The sequence below is a fragment of the Lycium ferocissimum genome, unplaced genomic scaffold, assembly GCF_029784015.1.
Source record: "Lycium ferocissimum isolate CSIRO_LF1 unplaced genomic scaffold, AGI_CSIRO_Lferr_CH_V1 ctg7938, whole genome shotgun sequence".
In the NCBI taxonomy this organism is placed as follows: domain Eukaryota; kingdom Viridiplantae; phylum Streptophyta; class Magnoliopsida; order Solanales; family Solanaceae; genus Lycium; species Lycium ferocissimum.
Genome location: NW_026727019.1, coordinates 1 through 21937, shown reverse-complemented (window position 1 = coordinate 21937; position 21937 = coordinate 1). Strand labels below are relative to the sequence as shown.

General features: G+C 35.2%; 2 protein-coding genes across 2 annotated transcripts; both read right to left on the bottom strand.

Moving 5' to 3' along the window:
- Nucleotides 1-256: 256 nt before the first annotated feature.
- On the bottom strand, nucleotides 257-14081 carry LOC132045787 (uncharacterized). The gene is made up of 7 exons (XM_059436370.1): nucleotides 14026-14081; nucleotides 4133-4152; nucleotides 3609-3811; nucleotides 3419-3511; nucleotides 2251-2672; nucleotides 2085-2163; nucleotides 257-500 (listed from the first exon to the last, which is right to left on the bottom strand). Exons 3-5 carry the CDS (start codon nucleotides 3714-3716, stop codon nucleotides 2253-2255), a joined length of 621 nt encoding a protein of 206 aa, XP_059292353.1. The 5' UTR covers nucleotides 3717-3811; nucleotides 4133-4152; nucleotides 14026-14081; the 3' UTR covers nucleotides 257-500; nucleotides 2085-2163; nucleotides 2251-2252.
- A 2175-nt stretch (nucleotides 14082-16256) lies between these two features.
- Nucleotides 16257-18479, bottom strand: LOC132045788 (uncharacterized). Its single transcript, XM_059436371.1, has 4 exons — nucleotides 17682-18479; nucleotides 17288-17602; nucleotides 17102-17207; nucleotides 16257-17011 (listed from the first exon to the last, which is right to left on the bottom strand). The coding sequence occupies exons 1-4, from the start codon at nucleotides 18173-18175 to the stop codon at nucleotides 16382-16384; spliced, it is 1545 nt and encodes a 514-aa protein (XP_059292354.1). The 5' UTR covers nucleotides 18176-18479; the 3' UTR covers nucleotides 16257-16381.
- Nucleotides 18480-21937: the final 3458 nt, after the last annotated feature.

Here is a 21937-nt window from a genome sequence, read left to right as displayed (position 1 = left end):
AATTGCCGCTAAAACTCACCTATTTTGGCGGCTATTATTAGCGACAATTATCATGGCCGCTAAATTCATTCCGAAATGGCTCAATTAACCCTTTTGATGTCTATTTTTATTGCCGCTAAATCCAAATAAATTGCGGCTAAAAGTTACATGCTTTAACGACTATTGTGTAACAAAAATTGTAATGGTTGCTAAACCCATTTCAAAATGTGCATCGACAATTACAATGGTAAATGCTAATAAAAACACACTATTATAATTTATAAAAATATAATATATTTCACTAACTCAAGATAAATCAAAGCAAGTACTAATTCATAATACTAATGTAATCAACGAATTAAAAAATAATATTATGTGTCTAAACTAAATAGTTAATGTCCTTGTAACTATTCCTATCCAATACTTGCAGTAACAAATTTCTAAATGCACAGTCCAACAGTTTCGCAACGCTGCATAATATTGAATCTTCCACGTGCTATTCGAACATCATACTGTATGACCTGAAATAATAAAATGAGTGAATATGAAAAGATGAAATCTATTGTAAAAAAGTAGTACACATACATCTAATATATTGTGAAGTTTGTCATACTCGAAATTTTACTAACTCTTCAAATTCTTAAAAATTTTGCCAGAACTTCCCCAATAAATAAGACTATCAAATTTTCAACCTGTTTATAAAGCAATCTTATCTTGAAAGTACATCTTACATATCTAATATAATATTAATTAACAGCTTCTCTGCACATGATACTTCCATCAATGGGGGGATTCTTATAAGTGTTGATAAGGGTTTTTTCAAAGCTGTTGAGCCATTACAACTGACAAACAAGATCGATCTAGCATTATGGGTACATTTCTACAACTATGAGAGGACTGATATAATATAACAGAAGGAATGTAAAGCATTGCGTTCTAATGGTGCAAGTGGAATTGACACTTATGATAATACCAATTATAGTGAACCAGTTCATGCTACTATTGGAATGGCTGACATTAGCTTGGACCAGGTCCCTTCTCAAGCTAAAAAGTGAATTTTGGTAAAAATAGCTGAATTCGGAGATGTGCGAGTTAAGGCAACAAGGAATTCATTGACAGTGGAATATGTAAATGCAAATAGCAGAAAGTTGGAAGACAGTTTTCAAATCACCAAATAGAAAATAAATTTCTTTCTAGTCTATGGTTATACTTTGCTGGTCATCATATGGTATAACCATCTTTTGTAAAAGGAGTTAGGACAAGTCCCCTCCTGTTGTATCTTCGCTGGTTGGAATAAATGGATCTCAGCCATTCTAGGTCAGTTATATATATGTAAAAAAAATAAATTAACAGCTTCACTACACAGCATTCTTTGATGCCAAAGTTTCAACATTATGCATCTGGTGATAATTGGAGTTGCTAGAAACTAATATATCCACACATTATTAAGTAAACTAATTTTTTTGGATCCAATAGTATCATAACATGGTTTTGTAGGAATCCCTACAATATTTGTCATTTGACAAACCTCACCAACTAATATAACTCCAGCTTGCATTACACTACAATGCTAAACACAACTATTCCTTGTTTATTCTCAATGCACCAGGCACACAAACAGTACTTATGATCATATATGATATAAAAGCCAGATTGGGAAGAAAGGCAGCTCTGCAGCTCTATGTTTCAAAAGACTTCTACAGCTAATCAATATACCTTCATTGTTGTACTTGATGTAAACTAGGCCTAAGAGCTGCATGACACTTCAGTGCATATAACACATTCATTGCAGTAAGTTACATGGGATTGGTAATACATATGTCCCTACGTGTGTGTGTATATATATGATGTATAACATAAACTACTTTATTTAGGGGCTAATTATTAGCGTTGTTGCTGTCTCATCTTACTACATGGCTGCTTGAGGAATCCAGTCTTTGAGACTACTAAATACTCTGGCAAATAGAGATTGAGGCTACTCACACCCAATAGTAAAGGATATATCCTTTACTATTGGCATCTCGGAGGATATGTCATTATGGAGGACAACGATTTATAACTGGACAGAAGTACTATGATAAAATATTCAAATAAAAGAACAATACCGTGAGAAGATGGAAATTTTTCAGCAACATTATCTCCTCTAAACAGCATCTGTGGTGATTGTTGTAGTCGCTCATGGCCCTTTGTTGGCATCGAGAACCTAAAAAACATTAAACGTTAGATAACATTATTTCTGTAAAATTTAAATTTCAATAAATGACTCCCAACGTTTAAAATTGACTTACCTGGTCATCTGAAATTCCATTGATATTATGATGTATAGGTAACTCATTAGGACCATTTCTGCTCAAGGCTTTTCTCACCCATGCTAATTCAGATAGCAACTTCTCTTGATATTGTTTCACCAAACTCATTTCTTCATTTTGTTTTCCATTTATGTCCTTTAACTTTGTTACCTCTTGTTCTAACCTTTTTACAACCTCATTAGACGAATCCTCTTCAACAGTATTTCCAAAAGAAGATCTACTACCCCATAGTACAGAAGGAGTTGGAGCAAGTCCTAAGCCACGAACATAACTAGTTTTTTCATTTCCCAACACTTGTGAATACACATCTCCTTCCCAAGCAACAAAGCGATGAGGTTGCTCGTTCGATACCTCACTATTACTCAACTTTTCATTGATCATGTCCTGATCAGTTAAGTAACCAAACATAAGTAAATAATAACGAAAATATGTAAAAAAAAATGATAGAAGACGTAATCGGAAAATAAGATTAGTGATGCTTTATAGAACTCCTAAAGCAAATTCAAGTGGAAAACAGATGCATTTGACTGAAGAAGTGGTAGCTGAGAGTTTCCACTTCTTATTACTTGATAACACAAATAATAACAAATTCAAGTGTACCTAAAAGTTTGTATCTCTTATTACTTGATAACTGAGAGTTAGCCTATTCAAATTCAGGCTGAATTCTATTTCAATTCTGATGGCAGATTAATTCTAGGAGAAGATTAAATGACTGGGGAATAGAGGAGCTCTGTCACTTGTTACAACAGTTGAATACTACTGTTTTAGTGGAAGATAAAGTAGATTATATTCTCTTACCTGAACATGTATCAATGACAAGAAATTTCCTATTTAACAAAGTCAAAAATGTTCAGGTGTGTTGGTACTACAACTTCATACATGTGAATCCTCGTTGGTACTTTATTAGTGAATTTTACCCTACTTTATTAAAAAAAAAAAAAAATCTTACAATTGTCTTCGCAGACTCCTCATCCAGTGGTCTACCATCTCTACGTGGTTTATGAGTAAATATAAAAACATGCGCTCGTGTAGGCTCATGCCCATTTTCAGCCCGATATTTTAAATGATGTCAAATAAGCACGACAAAAAGAGTTCTAAAATATTATATGTTTTAATCTATAAAAGAATACCTTCTCATCCATCAAGGTAGCAATACTTTTCGATCCACCTGTGTGTGGCATCTTTTGCTTGGCCCTATTGTTTCTGTTTGTTTGGCTGCGTCGCTGTCATTGAACCATAAAAAGACATCTTATAGTTTATGCATAAAAATATCTCTTGCTTCGCCGTATGTGTTTTCAAGACTTCTAAAATTGATGATACCTTAGCTTTTTCTGAAACCCAATAAGAGACCAGACCAGTCCACTGATCCCTTGGTATACGATTCGGTTTATTCTTCAACAACACATCTTTGGTCTTAAATTTTGTCATATAAACACTTTTTAAATCACATTTGTAGTCTCTCCATTTCTTTCCTATTGACTTTATGACAAACTCTTCTCCACATGCCGGGATAGAAACTTCTTCTAAAAAAACAAAAGCAAATGTTTATAAGATAATATCATGTAAAACGGAAATAACATCTTATAAAATTCGTGTACCATAAGATAATAATAACTCCTTACCCTCACAAACTCTACCAATTTCTTCTTTTCGCCTTTGTCAAAGCTTCTCCAATCATCTATGTTTAACGGGGTTAGTTCTGTAGTTCTAGCAACAAATCCTAGATAGCTCGCAAGCTTGCGACCTTCTTTTTTAATGGCTTGGTTATGACTATAGAACTGCACATCAATTGTTTTTCCTGGAGGCAACTTCCAAATATCTTTTACTAATGTGGGGCCACGAACCTTTCTTTTTTCGGAAGTACCTAACACGGAAAATATTTAAAGCTCATGAGTTAGTTGATGTCATAAAGTACACATTAGTTATAGTACTACCACATATATCTCCAGGAAACAAAATATGGAGAGGCCAAGTTTGGAATACAGTTTCAGTAAAGAGTAACCTTTAACTATCAGCAGCAAGTTCAAAATATTAACTTAATGAAATCATATATTGACTCTTTAACACAAAAGAAACTCAACAGTACAAAAAATTATTTCCAACAGAGTCCATCCATATTATTTCTAGTATCAAGAATATTAATGATCTGCATACATATTACAGCTCATACTTCAAATCTTCCTATTCATAAGACACTACATTTGAAAAGATTCAGCCATAAATCTTATTCTTAAAGCAGAACCGCACACCTAACAGGAATAAGAAATAGCAAATACCTTTGTTAAATGCTAAATAGGGAGTGCTTTGGCAGCAGATTATGAAATCTTTTAAGCTGCTGAAAAAATAGCAACTGACTTTTGATCTTAACATGTCTAAAGTATAAGGCTATGAGGTCACTAGATTGAACTTTTAATTTCAAAAGCTGACTCTTAAAACCAGCAATCATCATTTCTTTACCAGAAGCTAAAAATAGTAATAAAAGCTACTAAAACAAACACAAACAAGAACATACAAAAATGAGTAGGAGGCGGGTAAACTGGATGGAAGTAATTTTTGCTAGTGGAACTGGTGCATCTGCATAGGAGTATCACTACAAAAGAATTTTTTTTTTTTTTTTGGTGCTGGATTGAAGTTCACTAACAATACACCGGTTCACATGAGGCTAAATGTACATGCAGTGGTACTATGTGGATGTAGGAACTCTCAATGCTGCTGTTATATAACATGATAGTTAATACTAGCTATTTATACAGTTATGCAGGTGTTACTTTGTCTTACTATAACATGCAAGCACCAAGCTCTTGGACCAATAGGGTAACAAGAAGTGGATTAGTATATTGGTTCTATTGGTCGGTTTGCAGGTTGACTTATACAGATTTCACAAACATCTGCAGGACCTGTGTATTTAGCGTCTTCTCAGTATGTGGTATTAGTTCTAGGAACTGATTTTGCTGAGGAGTGGACAATAACTGGGAAATGGTTGGAGTTTGAAAGAAATTGGAACTCACAAAACTTGGAATATGCAATATGTTTGAGAATGCATTGTTGCTGGTTTATATTAGACAAGCAACAGAGAAATATTATGCTACTGGTTTCTTGCATCTTTGGCCAAGTTGTGCACCAAGGGATCAAACTTGGGACACATTCTTGGTCAAAGTCTGATTCCGTTACTAAGAATAGTAGGGGCAATTTTACAGAATTTATTTATTTGATTCATTTATTAGCTTTTTGTTGCACCAACTTAAGATCATATATAAGTCTTAAGTTGGTCATTAGTTTAATTCTTGCATTTTTTTATTACCCTTTTTGGCTACATGTGTAAAGACACTTTGAATTGTTTTGAGAAAATTTATAAAATTAGCCCTAGCGATCAAAATGCCTAGTGGAAAAAAAAAAAAAGCATCCTCACCAACTTCCCAACTGTGATGCAGAAAATAATAATTTCCACTGCTATTATAACAAGGAAAGATGAGCTAAATGCTCCAGATGAACAGATTAGAAAAACATCAAAGACCGACGAAAATAACAATAACAACCAGTACATACCATCTGCAATAGGATATCCATAGGATTCATACTAGATATAAAAGCGTTACCTGATTCGTCATTTTATTGCTCCTCAGTGCCAGTAATTCTGAATTCATTAGATTGACCATCATGTGTTTGAGCCTGAGAGCAGTTTTGACCATTCATCAATTGCTCCATATAAGGTCGTACAACTTCATCATCACGTTGTTGAGTTGCAAATCTGCATTCAGCTCTGGTTCGCATTGTTCCTTCTCAAAAATGAACTAATTACTTAAAGCCTTGCTGCAAAGATAATTCACAAGCTATGAGATATTTACTCACCAGAAAACAAAATTAGTATCCGATGATAAGATCACATCAGTATCCCACAATCCAAAGGCTACAACAACATAATATAAGTAAAAGCAGGCATAGAGAATTCACTAAAATAATGGATAAACCACCAATAGATATGTGGATAATTCATAATTGACTAACATGCATCTTCTATAAAATATGACTTTAATTGACAGTAAAAATGATATCTTATTCACTATTCTAAATCAAATAAATACCATTCCCCATAAGTATTTCAATAAAACTGAAAGAAATATATATTCTATAACTATCACCCATCTTATTCAGAATCACTTCCATTTTCAATGTCATTTCCTTCATCAACATCAGCTTCATCTTCAGTTACACTCATAATTTGAATCACAAATATTTTCTAATATAGTTAAGTCAGTGGCATTACTCTACATTGATGACTCAAACTGCATACAATTTTCCTCCCCCATATCAAAAATGTCTCGAGGTTTAATTGGTCTACGTACAAACCATTCATGATCTTCAGGATCTTGCACAAATATTAGTTGTTGAGCTTGGTCTGCTAAAATAAAAAGCTCATGACTTCCTCGATCGCCAGAGTCTATTAGGTGAGAAAAGTTCACAAGTGTGAAACCTAATTCGTCTTCCTTAACTCCTGTACCTTTGATTACCTCAACCTAATCACACTTAAATAAGACAACCTTGAATTCTTCATAGTAGTTCAACTCCACAATATCATTCAATCGACCATAATAGGTGATATTTGCAGACTTCGGAGCATTGTCACTTGTACTTGCATAGCTCTCGCTTCTTTGAAATGACCATAACACCACTATTTTGTGTCGCCATGATCTCTTCAGATTGTTTCATTCGAAATCGATACCCATTATTTACAGTGAACTCTTTGAATCGTCTTGCAATGTATGTTGGCCCTTGTGCAAGGAATTGAACATCCTTTGGGATGTTAGATGTGTCCTCCAACTCATTCACCTAACCAAATAGAAACACACGACTATAAATGTTGATAGACGTACAAGGACAATAAATTAAAGAAACTATTGACTTAATCCTACTACTTAATTGCTCCTTGAACCACTCATTAAATGTATCAAAATGCAAACGATCAAGTTGATGTGGTGGAAGACGACGCTTACGATTTGCTCTCTTGATTTCAGCAATATGTTCACTATCATATAACTAAAATATATCAATTTTGTTATCAAATAAAGTAACATACACATATTTAGAAATTGATAGTCCACTCACTTTTTATAGTTCTCGACCACCTCCGATTCACAATTAAAAAGCACATGTCTATGTGCTTGCAACCATGTTTTACAATCCAAATCAAATACATCTATGTAGCCAGAAGGCTCCCCAACAGAAGGGAAAAGACATCCTTCTTTATCTGTCTGATGCTCAATCTCATCATCACTTTTTCTCAACCAATAACACCTTGAATCTTCACCCTCCAAATATCTTGCGCAAAATGTCAAACACTCATTTTCGATGTATGCTTCTGCTATTGAACCTTCTGGGCATGCGCGATTACGAACATATGATTTTAAAATGCCCAAGTACCTAAGACATATAGTAATGCTATTAGTCTAATATTTAATTGATGGTTAATAACTCAATATATAATGAAATTCAATGTTACTTTTCATACCTCTCAACTGGGTACATCCAGCAATAATGTACCGGCCCCGTAATTTTAGCCTCAGTTGCCAAGTGAATAACCAAGTGTACCATAATAATAAAGAATGATGGGATGAATATTTTTTCCATATTAGAATGTGTTAAGCCAATTTTTTCTTCAAGTAACTCTAACTCTTCTATTTTAAGCGCTTTGCCACAAAGAACCCGAAAGAATGTGCATAGTTCAATTATAACAGAACTCACCTTTTGTCACACCCCGATCCTACTAGGGTGTGATGGGCACCCGACCCCATATTCGAAGCCGAGCGAACCCGCTGACTCTTATTACATACACACTTTCTTTGGATTCTTAGATTAAACAAAAATAAAATACATAGTAAAACTTTCAAAAATCTTTTGTCGTTTCCAGTTAAACACAATCTGTAAACATAAGGGCTCTGTGACATAATGTATAATAAAAATGCATCGGCTGGTGGAACCATTTTCGAAACTGACACACTAGACCCACGACTCTGTCTGCAAAGACTCTAACTTCGAACAAACTGCACAGCACATATAATCTAACTCGGAAAGCACTCGGTACAAATGGAGTCTACCAACTCCGCTGGAACGTCTTCTCGCAATAGCTCTTACTTGTACGAGTGTACCTGCGCGGCATGAAACGCAGCGCCCACAAAAAGGGGTGTCAGTACGAGTAATGTACTGAGTATGTAAGGGATGAGTAATATCACGAAATCATAATAGAGAACATAAAACACAACATAGGCAAGTGATATAACCTGTAACTCTGTTTGTCTACCATGTTAGGTATTGTGCAAGTTAACTTTACCTTTTGGAGTACTATATAGATACTGCAAGTAAACTGCCCGACCGTGTAGGTGCGGTGTATAACTGCCCGACCATATAGGTGCGGTGTAACGCTTTCTGAGCAGACCATGGAATAAAGGAGTAATCTGTCATCCGAGTGCCCCTTGGGGCGGATGCCATGCATGCTAGATTTTTTAAAAAAAACATGTAAATATCTGTGAGTAAACTGTCCGACCACGTAGGATCGGTGTGTAACTGCCCGTCCATATAGGAACGGTGTATAAGCCCGCGTCCGGGGTATAATCTGCCCACTGCAGTGGTGTGTCTGCCCGGCCGCCCGTTGGATGGCACGGTGTCATAAAATAAATCATATGTAAAAATAAAGCATGCATGAGAGCCCAAATGAGAACTACAACTCTATCGGAGTGACGTAAGGTCGGTAACCTCCGATCACATTATGGATAATCGGGATCGCCCCGCTCGCCACCAAGGAACAATTATAAGGCGAGACTATCAATCAAGGATAACATCACGGGAAAACATAAAACAGGGTCATGACATATCATTTCATATCGTCGTATTCATGGTACGAACATATCCTTGGCATATTCGTCCTAGTCATTTTCTCATATCTAGCGTCATCATTGTCATCATAAAATCATAGCCGTTGTTTTGGTCATAAGAACTTTCAAAAATCGTGAAACTTGGATTTTGGAGAAAAATGGATATTTTAGAAAACATTCATAAGCTTTTAGGAAGGAAAATCATGCTTTGAAATCATAACTTCTAACTTTTGAAAATAAGGACGTTATGGGAGCATTTATAAAATCGCAACGTATGATTCATGCCATAGAAGGAAAAGGATGAGCCTTAACATACCTGTCTCACGACCAACTAGCTACGCTTAATTGTCCAAGCTCGCTACCGCTATTCTACATTCAAGAAAATTAACGCAATTGTTAGGTTCATTATCATATGCCTCTCTTAACCCTTCAAATACATTTACTTATAATCTGCCGAAATTTCGGCAAAGATCTCCCCCCGTAAATACACCGTCCCGAGAATATGGCTTGGCCCAATTCATCCATTAACAACAATCCGAGAATTCAACTCGGCCAAACCAACAACAATGCCAACAATCTTACTAACAACATTCCATTCATATTCAATTCAATTCAATTCAATTTAATTTAATTCACATAATCTTTCAACAATTCAATCAACATTTTACTTTACCCGAAACCTTCCAATTCCACAACAACCATACATGTCATCATCATTCATATACGTTAACTTCAACAACACCCTTCATTCAACACCACATAATCCACAATGACAACAACTAGAATATCAAATCACATCAATTTACCACAACTTACCAAATCCTCTACCATTCGGCTATAACACTTCTCATATAGATTTTCATGAATTTTCATTCATTTCTATACATTACAACAACAACCAACATACTACATAAAATAATTGGTTCATCACCCTTACACAACACCAACATACACGGCCAAACACACCACATGCATACGGCCACAACACAACACCAATATTCTTCATGAATTCCATCTATTTCTACACACCACAACATTCACAAGCATCCATAACATGGAAAAGAAGGTTGAATTCTTACCTTTTTCCTTCAACTTCCTCACTTAGCTAAGGTTGGGACTTTGCACCAAAGAGCGATTCTCTTGCTTCAACAAATATACCATGTTGAAGAGCATCCTTGAATTAGTAAAAATACATGAAGAAACAAATTTTGGAGAAAGATTTCCAAGGCCTAATTTTTTCCATGGTTGGCCGAATGGCCCTTTCATTCTCCCTCTCTTCTTTGTTTTCTTTCTTTCTTTCTTTCTTTCTTTCTTTCCTTGTTAAAATATGACCACCCCTTTCTCATATATATACATATTGCATGCATGTGCGGGGCACATGCCCCCTCTCTAGATTTTTCTTTTCTTTCTTTCCTTTCTTTATTTCTAGAATTTTCTTATTTTCCATGGCAAAGATGACTTATTTTTTTTGTCATCATTTTCATTTCATTTTTCTAGAAATTTCTTGAAATAACAAAGAAGACTTAATTGTCTTCCTATGTACACTTTAGCCCTCATAAAAAAAATGTGAGCATACACTTACCTGTGCTACATTTTCGGCCAACATGGCCATTCCATGAATTTTTCTAGAACATCATAAATTTCCATTTTACCCTTAGCCTTTCCGCAAAATTACCATGATGCCATTTGCAAATTTCCCTTTTTGCCCTTAACCTTTCCCAACATTTCCATACTAATAATAGTCATAAATAATATTTATAACAACTCGTCCATTAAAATAATTTTTAAGAATGGTCTCGCCCTTAACTTCCCACGACGACCTCGAAATTTCCAAACGTGCAATATATGGGCTATAACACCTTTTTATCTGTTGAACTCCGCAATGCAAGAGGAAGAATTTCTTGCATTATATCAGCCCGTCGCTGAGGCCACAAGCTGGGTCTTATTTTCATATCCTTCAAGTCCAATCGAGCTTCTAAGTTGTCTTTTGACTTTTTACCAAGACCCAACAATGTATAAATCAAGTTATCACACACATTTTTTTCTATGTGCATCACATCAAGATTGTGACGCACCAAGTTATACTCCCAATAAGGAAGATTGAAAAAAATGCTCCTCTTTTTCCATGTGTTTTTCATAACCCCGCTTACCTTATCTGGCAATTGCCCGAGAGTAAACTTTATTTTTCGAACTTGATTTTGAACTTGTGACCCGGTAACTGGACGAGGTGCAGATCTTGATTCTTTAGTCCCATCAAATGATTCTGCAACATTTCGATATTTGTGACTTGGCTTCAAGAAACGTCGATGGCCCATGAAGCAAAATTTTTTACCGTGTTTAAGCCTTCTAGATTGAGTCTCTATGTTACAAGAAGGGCATGCAAATTGACCATGAGTACACCATCCAGATAGATTACCATATGCTGGAAAATCATTTATAGTCCACATCAGAGCTACTCGCATTTGAAATGTCTCCTTAGAAGATGCATCATAGGTTGCTACCCCTGTATCCCATAATTCATTCAAATCTTCTATTAAAGGTTCCAAAAAGACATCAATGTTATTTCCAGGCCCTTTTGGTCCAGGAATGAGCAAGGACATAATGAAGAACTCTTGTTTCATGCACAACCAAGGCGGAAGATTATAGGGCATCAAAATCACAGGCCACATACTATAAACAGAACGCATCGTGCCAAACGGATTAAAGTCATCAGAAGCTAACCCTAGGCGAACATTACGGGGATCACTAGAAAATTCTGAATATCTACTATCAAAATTTTTCCAAGCTTGAGAATGCGGGATGTCGTAAAACTCCATCTTTGTTTCATTCTTCATGATGCCATCACATAGGTTTAGAAGTTTTTGAAGACATGAATAACCTTTGCATCTTGGTTTTAGAGGAAAGTACCTTAGGACTTGGCTGGAATTTTTATCTTTGTTTTTCCATCTAGAAGCCCCACAAACTAAGCATGTATTGACTTTTTTATCAAAGAAATTGATTCTAAAAAGCATGCAATCATTAGGACAAGCATGAATCTTATTATACTTTAAGCCCAAGCCCTCAACTATTTTTTTTTGTCTCATATAAAGAAGGCAACTTAGCTCCTTCAGGAAATGCGTCCTTTAATAGACCAAGCAAAGCGTTAAAGGATTCATTTGACCATCTAAACATCCCTTTTATGTGGTAAAGCTGTAGCAAAAATGAGAGTTTACTAAATTTCTTGCATCCAGGGTATAATTCCTCCTTTGCATCTTTCAAGAGTCGTTCAAACTTATCCATCTCTGGATGAGGTTGATGTCCTGATGGATTATGAGTATTTTCTTCTAAGTTTGGATCTATCTCTCCTTCATCGCTAATGTTATTGTCTGTAAACTGGTACAACCTCCAAAAGCATCGTGTATCATTCGTCTCATATCATTACCCCTTAAAGCTTCTTGTCTGCCATCATTTTCTGTAGTCGTATTTGATTTATTGAGATACTCCCCATGGCAAAACCAAGTATCATATGACGGTATAATACCATTAACTACAAGATGATCATATGCTGTTGCCCGATTAACTTCATAGTGCAGCACACATTCTATACAAGGACATGAAATTGTTCCTCTATCACGTTTTTCACAAAATGCATGATTTAAAAATTCTCTACTCCATCAAAATATTCTTTACTAAGTCTATCGCAATTTATCCCAACTTCTACTCCTAGTATTGTCCATGGCAATTCAAGAATATTGTTACTCTTCTGCAATTTCAAGAAATCAAAGTAAAATGTCATGACGAAAAAGAAAGAAGTAAGAAAAGGTGTTGTATGTAACATGTGCATTTAGGTACTTTAGTGAATACTTGTAAGCTATTTTATAATGGGCAATAGAAGTACTTCATAAATTCCATTTTTGAAATAAGGTTTATATATTCTAATGCAGCAATAGAAGTATTACATGTTGTCACAGTCATTAAAGTTAAAAATAACATTTTTCAAATAGTAACAATGTCATAGAAATATGGAGAGGGATTATTATTCATATAGGAAACAAAACTCAAAACATTAGCTGGATGGAGCTTGCGGAATTCTACTCCTAGTATTGTCCATGCCAAAATCAGTAATATGTAGCTACAACTAGCTTTAAGAAAAATCTCCATGCTTCAAGTACTCAAAGAAGCTTTCCATATTCATATTTTATCCAAAATTGAAGTCTTCTAATAGGTTACTATGTTAATGAAGCTTTCCCTCCTTTTTTTTTAAACAAAGGACACTCCCGCTCAACATGATTCCTACCTTCAGTTGTTATGTAAAAGATAAAACATTTTAAAGAAGCTTCACAAACCACTTTTCTGGAAACATAAAATTTACAACAAGGCAATTTTTTAAACCAACATCAGGTTGAAGGATACTTTAATTTTGATTCATAACAGATACCTTGTTAAACAAAAGAGAAGGTGGAGAAAGAAAATAACCATTACAATGCTTAGGTTACTAAAATTGCTCTTACCAAAGAAACTGGTAATGAAATACGATATACTGGTTAGACTTGAAGACATTCAGATGTTCAAACCTTCATACAACCTTAAAACTGGAGCTATTCTGCCTTTAACCGTAACTTAACCCCAACTTCCTTAGCATACCATCAATGAACAAACAAGCAGATTTATTGTTAAATCAAAAAAATATGCTTCTTAATTAAAGATAAACCTTCCACCTTCTTCATTCAAGAAAAAGAATCCAAACACTTAGAACTATGCGCACTCCTCAGAAAGGAAACATAGAAACAAAAAAGAAAACATTGAAATGGCAATAATCGATAGCATATCCTTTTGAACAGGAAGGCTATTGTTGAACACCACAAATCAACCTAAATTCAAATTTTGGGTACCTGGTATTCAAATTACTTTGACGAGAATGACCATAAACTAAACGAGATGAATGGTGCCCCTACTTGAGTCTTGAAACCTACATGAAAGAGAAGTTTGAGACAACAGCAGAGCTTGAGTAGCGACAACCAAAATCATCATCGATAAGAAAATTTCTTAACTTCCAATTCGGGAGTGTATGTGCAAATTTTCAAAGTTGTAGGTGTAATTTTTCTTTATCATTATATTTACTTATGTACGAAGGGTGAGAGAGAGGGATAGACAGAAGAAAAGGGATATATACAATCAACCCACTTACAACACAAATCTCAAACTAATCGAGCAGGCTATACAAATTCTCAATATACATTTTTTTTTTAAATATCAAAAAATATACATTTAGCAAATACCTTTAGCAAATACATTTAGCAAATACCTTTTTTAAATGCTAAATAGGGAGTGCTTTGGCAGCAGATTATGAAATCTTTTAAGCTGCTGAAAAATAGCAACTGACTTTTGATCTTATCATGTCTAAAGTACAAGGCTATGAGGTCACTAGATTGAACTTTTAATTTCAAAAACTGACTCTTAAAACCAGCAATCATCATTTCTTTACCAGAAGCTAAAAATAGTAATAAAAGCTACTAAAACAAAGACAAACAAGAACATACAAAAATGAGTAGGAGGCGGGTAAACTGGATGGAAGTAATTTTCTTTGGTGGGAACCGGTGCATACGCATAGGAGTATCAACGCTAAAGATTTTTTTTTTTTTTGGTCTTGGATTGAAGTTCACTAACAATACACACCGTTCATGAGGCTAAATGTACATGCGGTGGTACTATGTGGATGCGGGAACTCTCAATCTTCGTTTATACATAACATGATAGTTAATACTAGCTATTTATACGATTATACGGTGTTACTTTGTCTTACTATAACATGCAAGCACCAAGCTCTTGGACCAATAGGGTAACAAGAAGTCGATTAGTATATTGGTTCTATTGGTCGGTTTGCAGGTTGACTTATACAGATTTCACAAACTTCTGCAGGACCTGTGTATTGGCGTCTTCTCAGTAGGTGGTATTAGTTCTAGGAACTCATTCTGCTGAGGAGTGGACAATAAATGGGAAATGGTTGGAGTTTGAAAGAAATTGGAACTCACAAAACTTGGAATATGCAATATGTTTTAGAATGCATTGTTCTTTGGTTTATATTAGACAAGAAACAGAGAAATATTATGCTATTGGTTTCTTGCATCTTTGGCCAAGTTGTGCACCAAGGGATCAAACTTGGGACACATTCTTGGTCAAAATCTTATTCCTTTACTAAGAATAGTAGGGGCAATTTTACAGAATTTATTTATTTGATTCATTTATTAGCTTTTTGTTGCACCAACTTAAGATCATATATAAGTCTTAAGTTGGTCATTAGTTTAATTCTTGCATTTTTTATTACCCTTTTTGGCTACATGTGTAAAGACACTTTGAATTGTTTTGAGAAAATTTATAAAATTAGCCCTAGCGACCAAAATGCCTAGTAGAAAAAAAAAGCATCCTCACCAACTTCCCAACTGTGATACAGAAAATAATAATTTCCACTGCTATTATTACAAGGAAAGATGAGCTAAATGCTCCAGATGAACAGATTAGAAAACATCAAAGACCGACGAAAATAACAATAACAACCAGTACATACCATCTGCAATAGGATATCCATAGGATTCATACTAGATATAAAAGCATTGCCTGATTCGTCATTTTATTGCTCCTCAGTGCCAGTAATTCTGAATTCATTAGATTGACCATCATGTGTTTGAGCCTGAGAGTAGTTTTGACCATTCATCAATTGCTCCATATAAGGTCGTACAACTTCATCATCACGTTGTTGAGTTGCAAATTTGCATTCAGCTCTGGTTCGCATTGTTCCTTGTCAAAAATGAACTAATTACTTAAAGCCTTGCTGCAAAGATAATTCACAAAATTAGTATCCGATGATAAGATCACATCAGTATCCCACAATCCAAAGGCTACAACAACATAATATAAGTAAAAGCAGGCATAAAGAATTCACTAAAATATTGGATAAACCACCAATAGATATGTGGATAATTCATAATTGACTAACATGCATCTTCTATAAAATATGACTTTAATTGACAATAAAAATTATATCTTATTCACTATTCAAAATCAAATAAATACCAATCCCTATAAGTATTTCAATAAAACTAAAAGAAATATATATTTTATAACTAGCACCCATCTTATTCATTATCACTTCCATTTCAATGTCATTTCCTCCATCAACATCTACTTCATCTTCATTTGGAGGAGTTCGAGAATTTTGCACTTCAATTTCTATCCCATCAACATCGCTTCTTACCAATCGTTACACTCATAATTTGAATCACAAACATTTTCTAATATTATTAAGTCAGTGGCATCATTTTGCATTGATGACTCAAACTGCATACTATTTTCCTCTCCCATATCAAAAATGTCTCGAGGTTTAATTGGCCTAGGTACAAACCATTCGCGATCTTTAGGATCTTGCACAAATATTACTTGTTGAGCTTGGTTTGCAAAAATAAAAGGCTCATCACTTCCTCGATCGCCAGAGTCTATAAGGTGTGAGAAGTTCACAAGTGTGAAACCTAATTCGTCTTCCTTAACTCCTCTACCTTTGGTTACATCAACCCAATCACACTTAAATAAGACAACCTTAAATTCTTCATAGTAATTTAACTCCACAATATCATTCAATCGACCATAATAGGTGATATTGGCAGACTTCGGAGCATTGTCGCTTGTACTTGCATGACTTTCAGTCTTTGAAATGACCATAACACCACTATTTTGTGTCTTCATGAACTCCTCACATTGTTTTGTTCGAAATCGGTAGCCATTATTTACATTGAACTCATTGAATCTTCTTGCAACAAAAGTTGGCCCTTTTGCAAGGAATAGAACATCCTTTGGGATGTTAGATGTGTCCTCCAACTCCTTCACCTAACCAAATAGAAATATACGACTATAAATATCGATATTAGTACAAGGACAATAACTTAAAGATATAATTGACTTAATCCTACTACTTACTTGCTCCTTGAACCACTCATGAAACGTATCAAAATGCAAACGCTCAAGTTGATGAGGTCTAAGACGACGCTTACGATATAATCTCTTGATTTCAGCAATATGTTCACTATCATGTAACTGGAGTATATCAGTTTTGTAATCAAATAAAGTAACATACACAGATTTAGAAATTGATATACCACTCACTTTTTATAATTCTCAACCACCTCTGATTCGCAATTGAAAAGGACATGTCGATGTGCTTGCAACCATGTTTTATCATCCAAGTCAAATACATCTATCATGCCAGAAGGCTCCCCAACAGAAGGAAAAGGACATCCTTCTCTATCAGTCGGATTCTCAATCTCATCATCACTTTTTCTCGACCAATAAGACCTTGAATCACCACCTTCCAAATATCGTGTGCAAAATGTCAAACACTCATTTGCGATGTATGCTTCTGCTATTGAACCTTCTGGGCATGCCCGATTACGAACATATGATTTCAAAATACCCAAGTACCTAAAAAATATAGTAATGCTATCACTTTTTATGATTAATAACTCAATATATGCAACAAATTCAATGTTGTTTTTTATACCTCTCAATTGGGTACATCCAACGATAATGTACTGGCCCCACAATTTTAGCCTCAGTTGCCAAGTGAATAACCAAGTGTACCATAACAGTAAAGAATGATGGGAGGAAGATTTTCTCCATATTAGAATGTGTTAAGGCAATTTTTTCTTCAAGTAATTCTAACTCTTCTATTTTAAGCGCTTTGCCACAAAGAACTCGAAAGAATGTGCATAGTTCAATTATAACATAACTCACCTTTTTATCTGTTGAACGCCACAATGCAAGAGGAAGAAGTTCTTGCATTATAACATGGCAATCGTGAGTTTTTAGCCCTGATATGTTTCGTTTGCGAATGCAATGAGCGATATTAGAAGCATAGCCATGTGGAAACTTGGCATTTTGTAGTACTTCATAAAACAACTCCTTTTCTGCCGGAGACATTGTAAAATAAGTAGGAGGAAGATATGTCCTCCCACTTGCCCGACGCTGAGGCCACAAGCTGGGTCTTATTTTCATATCCTTCAAGTCTAATCGAGCTTCTAAGTTGTCTTTTGACTTTTTACCAAGACCCAACAATGTATAAATCAAGTTATCACACACATTTTTTCTATGTGCATCACATCAAGATTATGACACATCAAGTTATACTCCTAATAAGGAAGATTGTAAAAAATGCTCCTTTTTTCCCATGTATTTTTCATAACCCTGCTTACCTTATCAGACGATTGCCCGAGAGTAAACTTTATTTTTCTAACTTGATTTAGAACTTGTGACCCAGATACTGGACGAGGTGCAAATCCTGATTCTTTTGTCCCATCAAATGATTTTACATCATTTCAATATTTGTGACCTGGCTTCAAGAAACGTCAATGGCCCATGAAGCAAAATTTTCTACCGTGTTTGAGCCTTCTAGATTGAGTCTCTACATTACAAGAAGGGCACGCAAATTGACCATGAGTACACCATCCAGATAGATTACCATATGCTGGAAAATCATTTATAGTCCACATCAGGGCTGCTCGCATTTGAAATGTCTCCTTAGAAGATGCATCATAGGTTGCTACCCCTATATCCCATAATTCATTCAAATCTTCTATTAAAGGTTCCAAAAAGATATCAATGTTATTTCCAGGCCCTTTTGGTCCAGGAATGAGCAAGGGCATAATAAAGAACTCTAGTTTCATGCACAACCAAGGAGGAAGATTATAGGGCATCAAAATCACGGGCCACATACTATAAATAGAACGCATCGTGCCAAACGGATTAAAATCATCAGAAGCTAACCCTAGGCGAACATTGCGGGGATCACTAGCAAATTCTGAATATCTACTATCAAAATTTTTCCAAGCTTCAGAATCTGCAGGATGTCGTAAAACTCCATCTTTGTTTCATTCTTCATGATGCCATCGCATCAGTTTAGAAGTTTTTGAAGACATGAATAACCTTTGCAGTCTTGGTTTTAGAGGAAAGTACCTTAGGACCTTGGCTGGAATTTTTTTATCTTTGTTTTTCCATCTAGAAGCCCCACAAACTAAGCATGTATTGACTTTCTTATCAGCAAATTGATTCCTAAAAAGCATGCAATCATTGGGACAAACATGAATCTTATTATACTTTAAGCCCAAGCCCTCAACTATTTTTTTGGTCTCCTATAAAGAAGAAGGCAACTTAGCTCCTTCAGGAAATGCGTCCTTTAATAGACCAAGCAAAGCGTTAAAGGATTCATTTGACCATCTAAACATCCCTTTTATGTGGTAAAGCTGTAGCAAAAATGAGAGTTTACTAAATTTCTTGCATCCAGGGTGTAATTCCTCCTTTGCATCTTTCAAGAGTCGTTCAAACTTATCCATCTCTGGATGAGGTTGATGTCCTGATGGATTATGAGTATTTTCTTCTAAGTTTGGATCTATCTCTCCTTCATCGCTAATGTTATTGTCTGGAAACTGGTACAACCTCCAAAAGCATCGTGTATCATTCGTCTCATATCATCACCCCTTAAAGCTTCTTGTCTGCCATCATTTTCTGTAGTCTTAGTTGATTTATTGAGATACTCCCCATGGCAAAACCAAGTATCATACGACGGTATAATACCATTAACCACAAGATGATCATATCCATTGCTCGATTACTTCATAGTGCAGCACACATTCTGTACAAGGACATGGAATTGTTCCTCTATCACGTTTTTCACAAAATGCATGATTAAAAATTCTCTACTCCATCCAAATATTCTTTACTAAGTCTATCGCAATTTATCCCAACTTCTACTCCTAGTATTGTCCATGGCAATTCAAGAATTTTGTTACTCTTCTGCAATTTCAAGAAGTCAAAGTAAAATGTCATGACGAAAAAGAAAGAACTAAGAAAAGGTGTTGTGTGTAACATGTGCATTTAGGTACTTTAGTGGATACTTGCAAGCTATTTTATAATGGGCAATAGAAGTACTTCATAAATTCCATTTTTGAAATAAGGTTTATATATTCAAATGTAGCAATAGAAGTAATACATGTTGTCACAGTCATTAAAGTTAAAAATAACATTTTTCAAATAGTAACGATGTCATAGAAATATGGAGAGGGATTATTATTCATATAGGAAACAAAACTCAAAACATTAGTTGGATGGAGCTTGCAGAATTCTACTCCTAGTATTGTCCATGTCAAAATCAGTAATATGTAGCTACAACTAGCTTTAAGAAAAATCTCCATGCTTCAAGTACTCAAACAAAAGCTTTCCATATTCATATTTTATCCAAAATTGAAGTCTTCTAACAGGTTAGTATGTTAATGAAGCTTTCCCTCCATTTTTTTAAACAAAGGACACTCCCTCTCAACATGATTCCTACCTTCAGTTGTTATATAATGTTATATCCCGCATTTTGTACGCTGGGATATTCCGAGTTAGTTGCGGCAAGTTAAGGGCAAGGCCATTTTCCGGTTTTTTTTGTTTTCATGCGCTTGAACTTATGAATATTATTATTGGCATGGAATGATAAGGGCGAACTTGGAATTTGAAAAGTGTTATTAGTTCATGACTTCTTGGAGAAGCCAAGTGGCCGTGGGTCCCACCCATGGTTGGCCAATTATTTTAAGCCATGAAGATGCACATGTGTACATCATATACTTGTGGGAGCCATATGTATATATATGTGTGGGCAAAATTCATGACCATGCAAGACTTAGTTATCTTTGATGACTTAAAGAAAACTCTAGAAAAATTGATAAAATTGGAGAAAAAATTGGAGGAAAAATAGGGGCACATGACCGGCCATGTTCCCCCTTTATATATATATATGTGTGTGTGTGATAAAAATACAAGGCAACTCATCATTTGTGCCTTAGAAAGTTCAAGAAAAATGGAGAGAAAAAAAAAGAAGGAGAACGGCCAAGGGCTGGCCGAAACCAGCCCCTCAATTTTGATTTTGGAAAATTATTTTCTCCTTGTTTCTCTACTAATTGGAAGGCCCTCGTCGACGTGGAGTAGTTGTTGGAACAAGAAAATCACTCGTTGTCGCTATAACCGCTTCTAGCCGAGAAGAGGAGTTGAAGGGAAAAGGTGAGTGTCAATCTTCTTTTCATGTGTTGAGGATGATTTGTACATGTTGAAGTATGTAGAAATGAATGAAGCTCATGGAATTATGGTATATGATGTGTAGCCGTGTGTATATGATATGATATAGGAGTGAAGAATTAATTTACTTAGCATGTTTGGATTGTTGTATTACGGATAGTTGAGCATGTTGTAATATGAAGGAACGGATAAACTTCATGAATTTATGTATGTTGGAACTTGGCCGTGTAGGGGCTGTTTTTGGTAGAATATAATGAACCCATTTTATATGGTATTTTGGTTGTTGATTGTTGTAGATTATGTGATGAAAATGAAGGTTTGATGACTCAAATGGAAGTCGTAATTGTTGTGGGCTGATTTAGAACATAATGTAATTTTAATATAGTCGCTTGAGTTGATGAAAATGATGTTGTTAGCGTATGGAAGTGTTGATGTAGTTTATGAGTTTGGAAGAAGAAAATGTGTTATTGATGTTCCTAATGTAGTTGGAAGAATTGGGTTGGAATGTCTTGAACATGTTGTGAATCGATTATTGATACTGTTATTATGATTGTTGGTTTGGTTGTTGTTGATTTGGCCGAGTTGAATTCTCGGGGTTGATGGATTTATAGGGGAAATGCTGCCCAAATTTCCGTCAACAAAGTGTTAGTTTGAAATCGGATTCTTAAGTGCTTACGACTAATGGTTGATATCTAATGACGTGATTGT

Excerpts from the sequence above, each read along its gene's own strand:
- LOC132045787 (XM_059436370.1), bottom strand. The coding sequence starts at position 3,716 with ATGACAAAATTTAAGACCAAAGATGTGTTGTTGAAGAATAAACCGAAT. Across the intron at positions 3,512-3,608 it reads GGGTTTCAGAAAAAGCTAAG|CGACGCAGCCAAACAAACAG; the intron begins GTATCATCAATT and ends GTTCAATGACAG. Across the intron at positions 2,673-3,418 it reads CTACCTTGATGGATGAGAAG|GACATGATCAATGAAAAGTT; the intron begins GTATTCTTTTAT and ends TTAACTGATCAG.
- LOC132045788 (XM_059436371.1), bottom strand. The coding sequence starts at position 18,175 with ATGAAAATAAGACCCAGCTTGTGGCCTCAGCGTCGGGCAAGTGGGAGG. Across the intron at positions 17,603-17,681 it reads TGGATGTACCCAATTGAGAG|GTACTTGGGTATTTTGAAAT; the intron begins GTATAAAAAACA and ends TATATTTTTTAG. Across the intron at positions 17,208-17,287 it reads GTGGTTGAGAATTATAAAAA|TGAACATATTGCTGAAATCA; the intron begins GTGAGTGGTATA and ends GTTACATGATAG.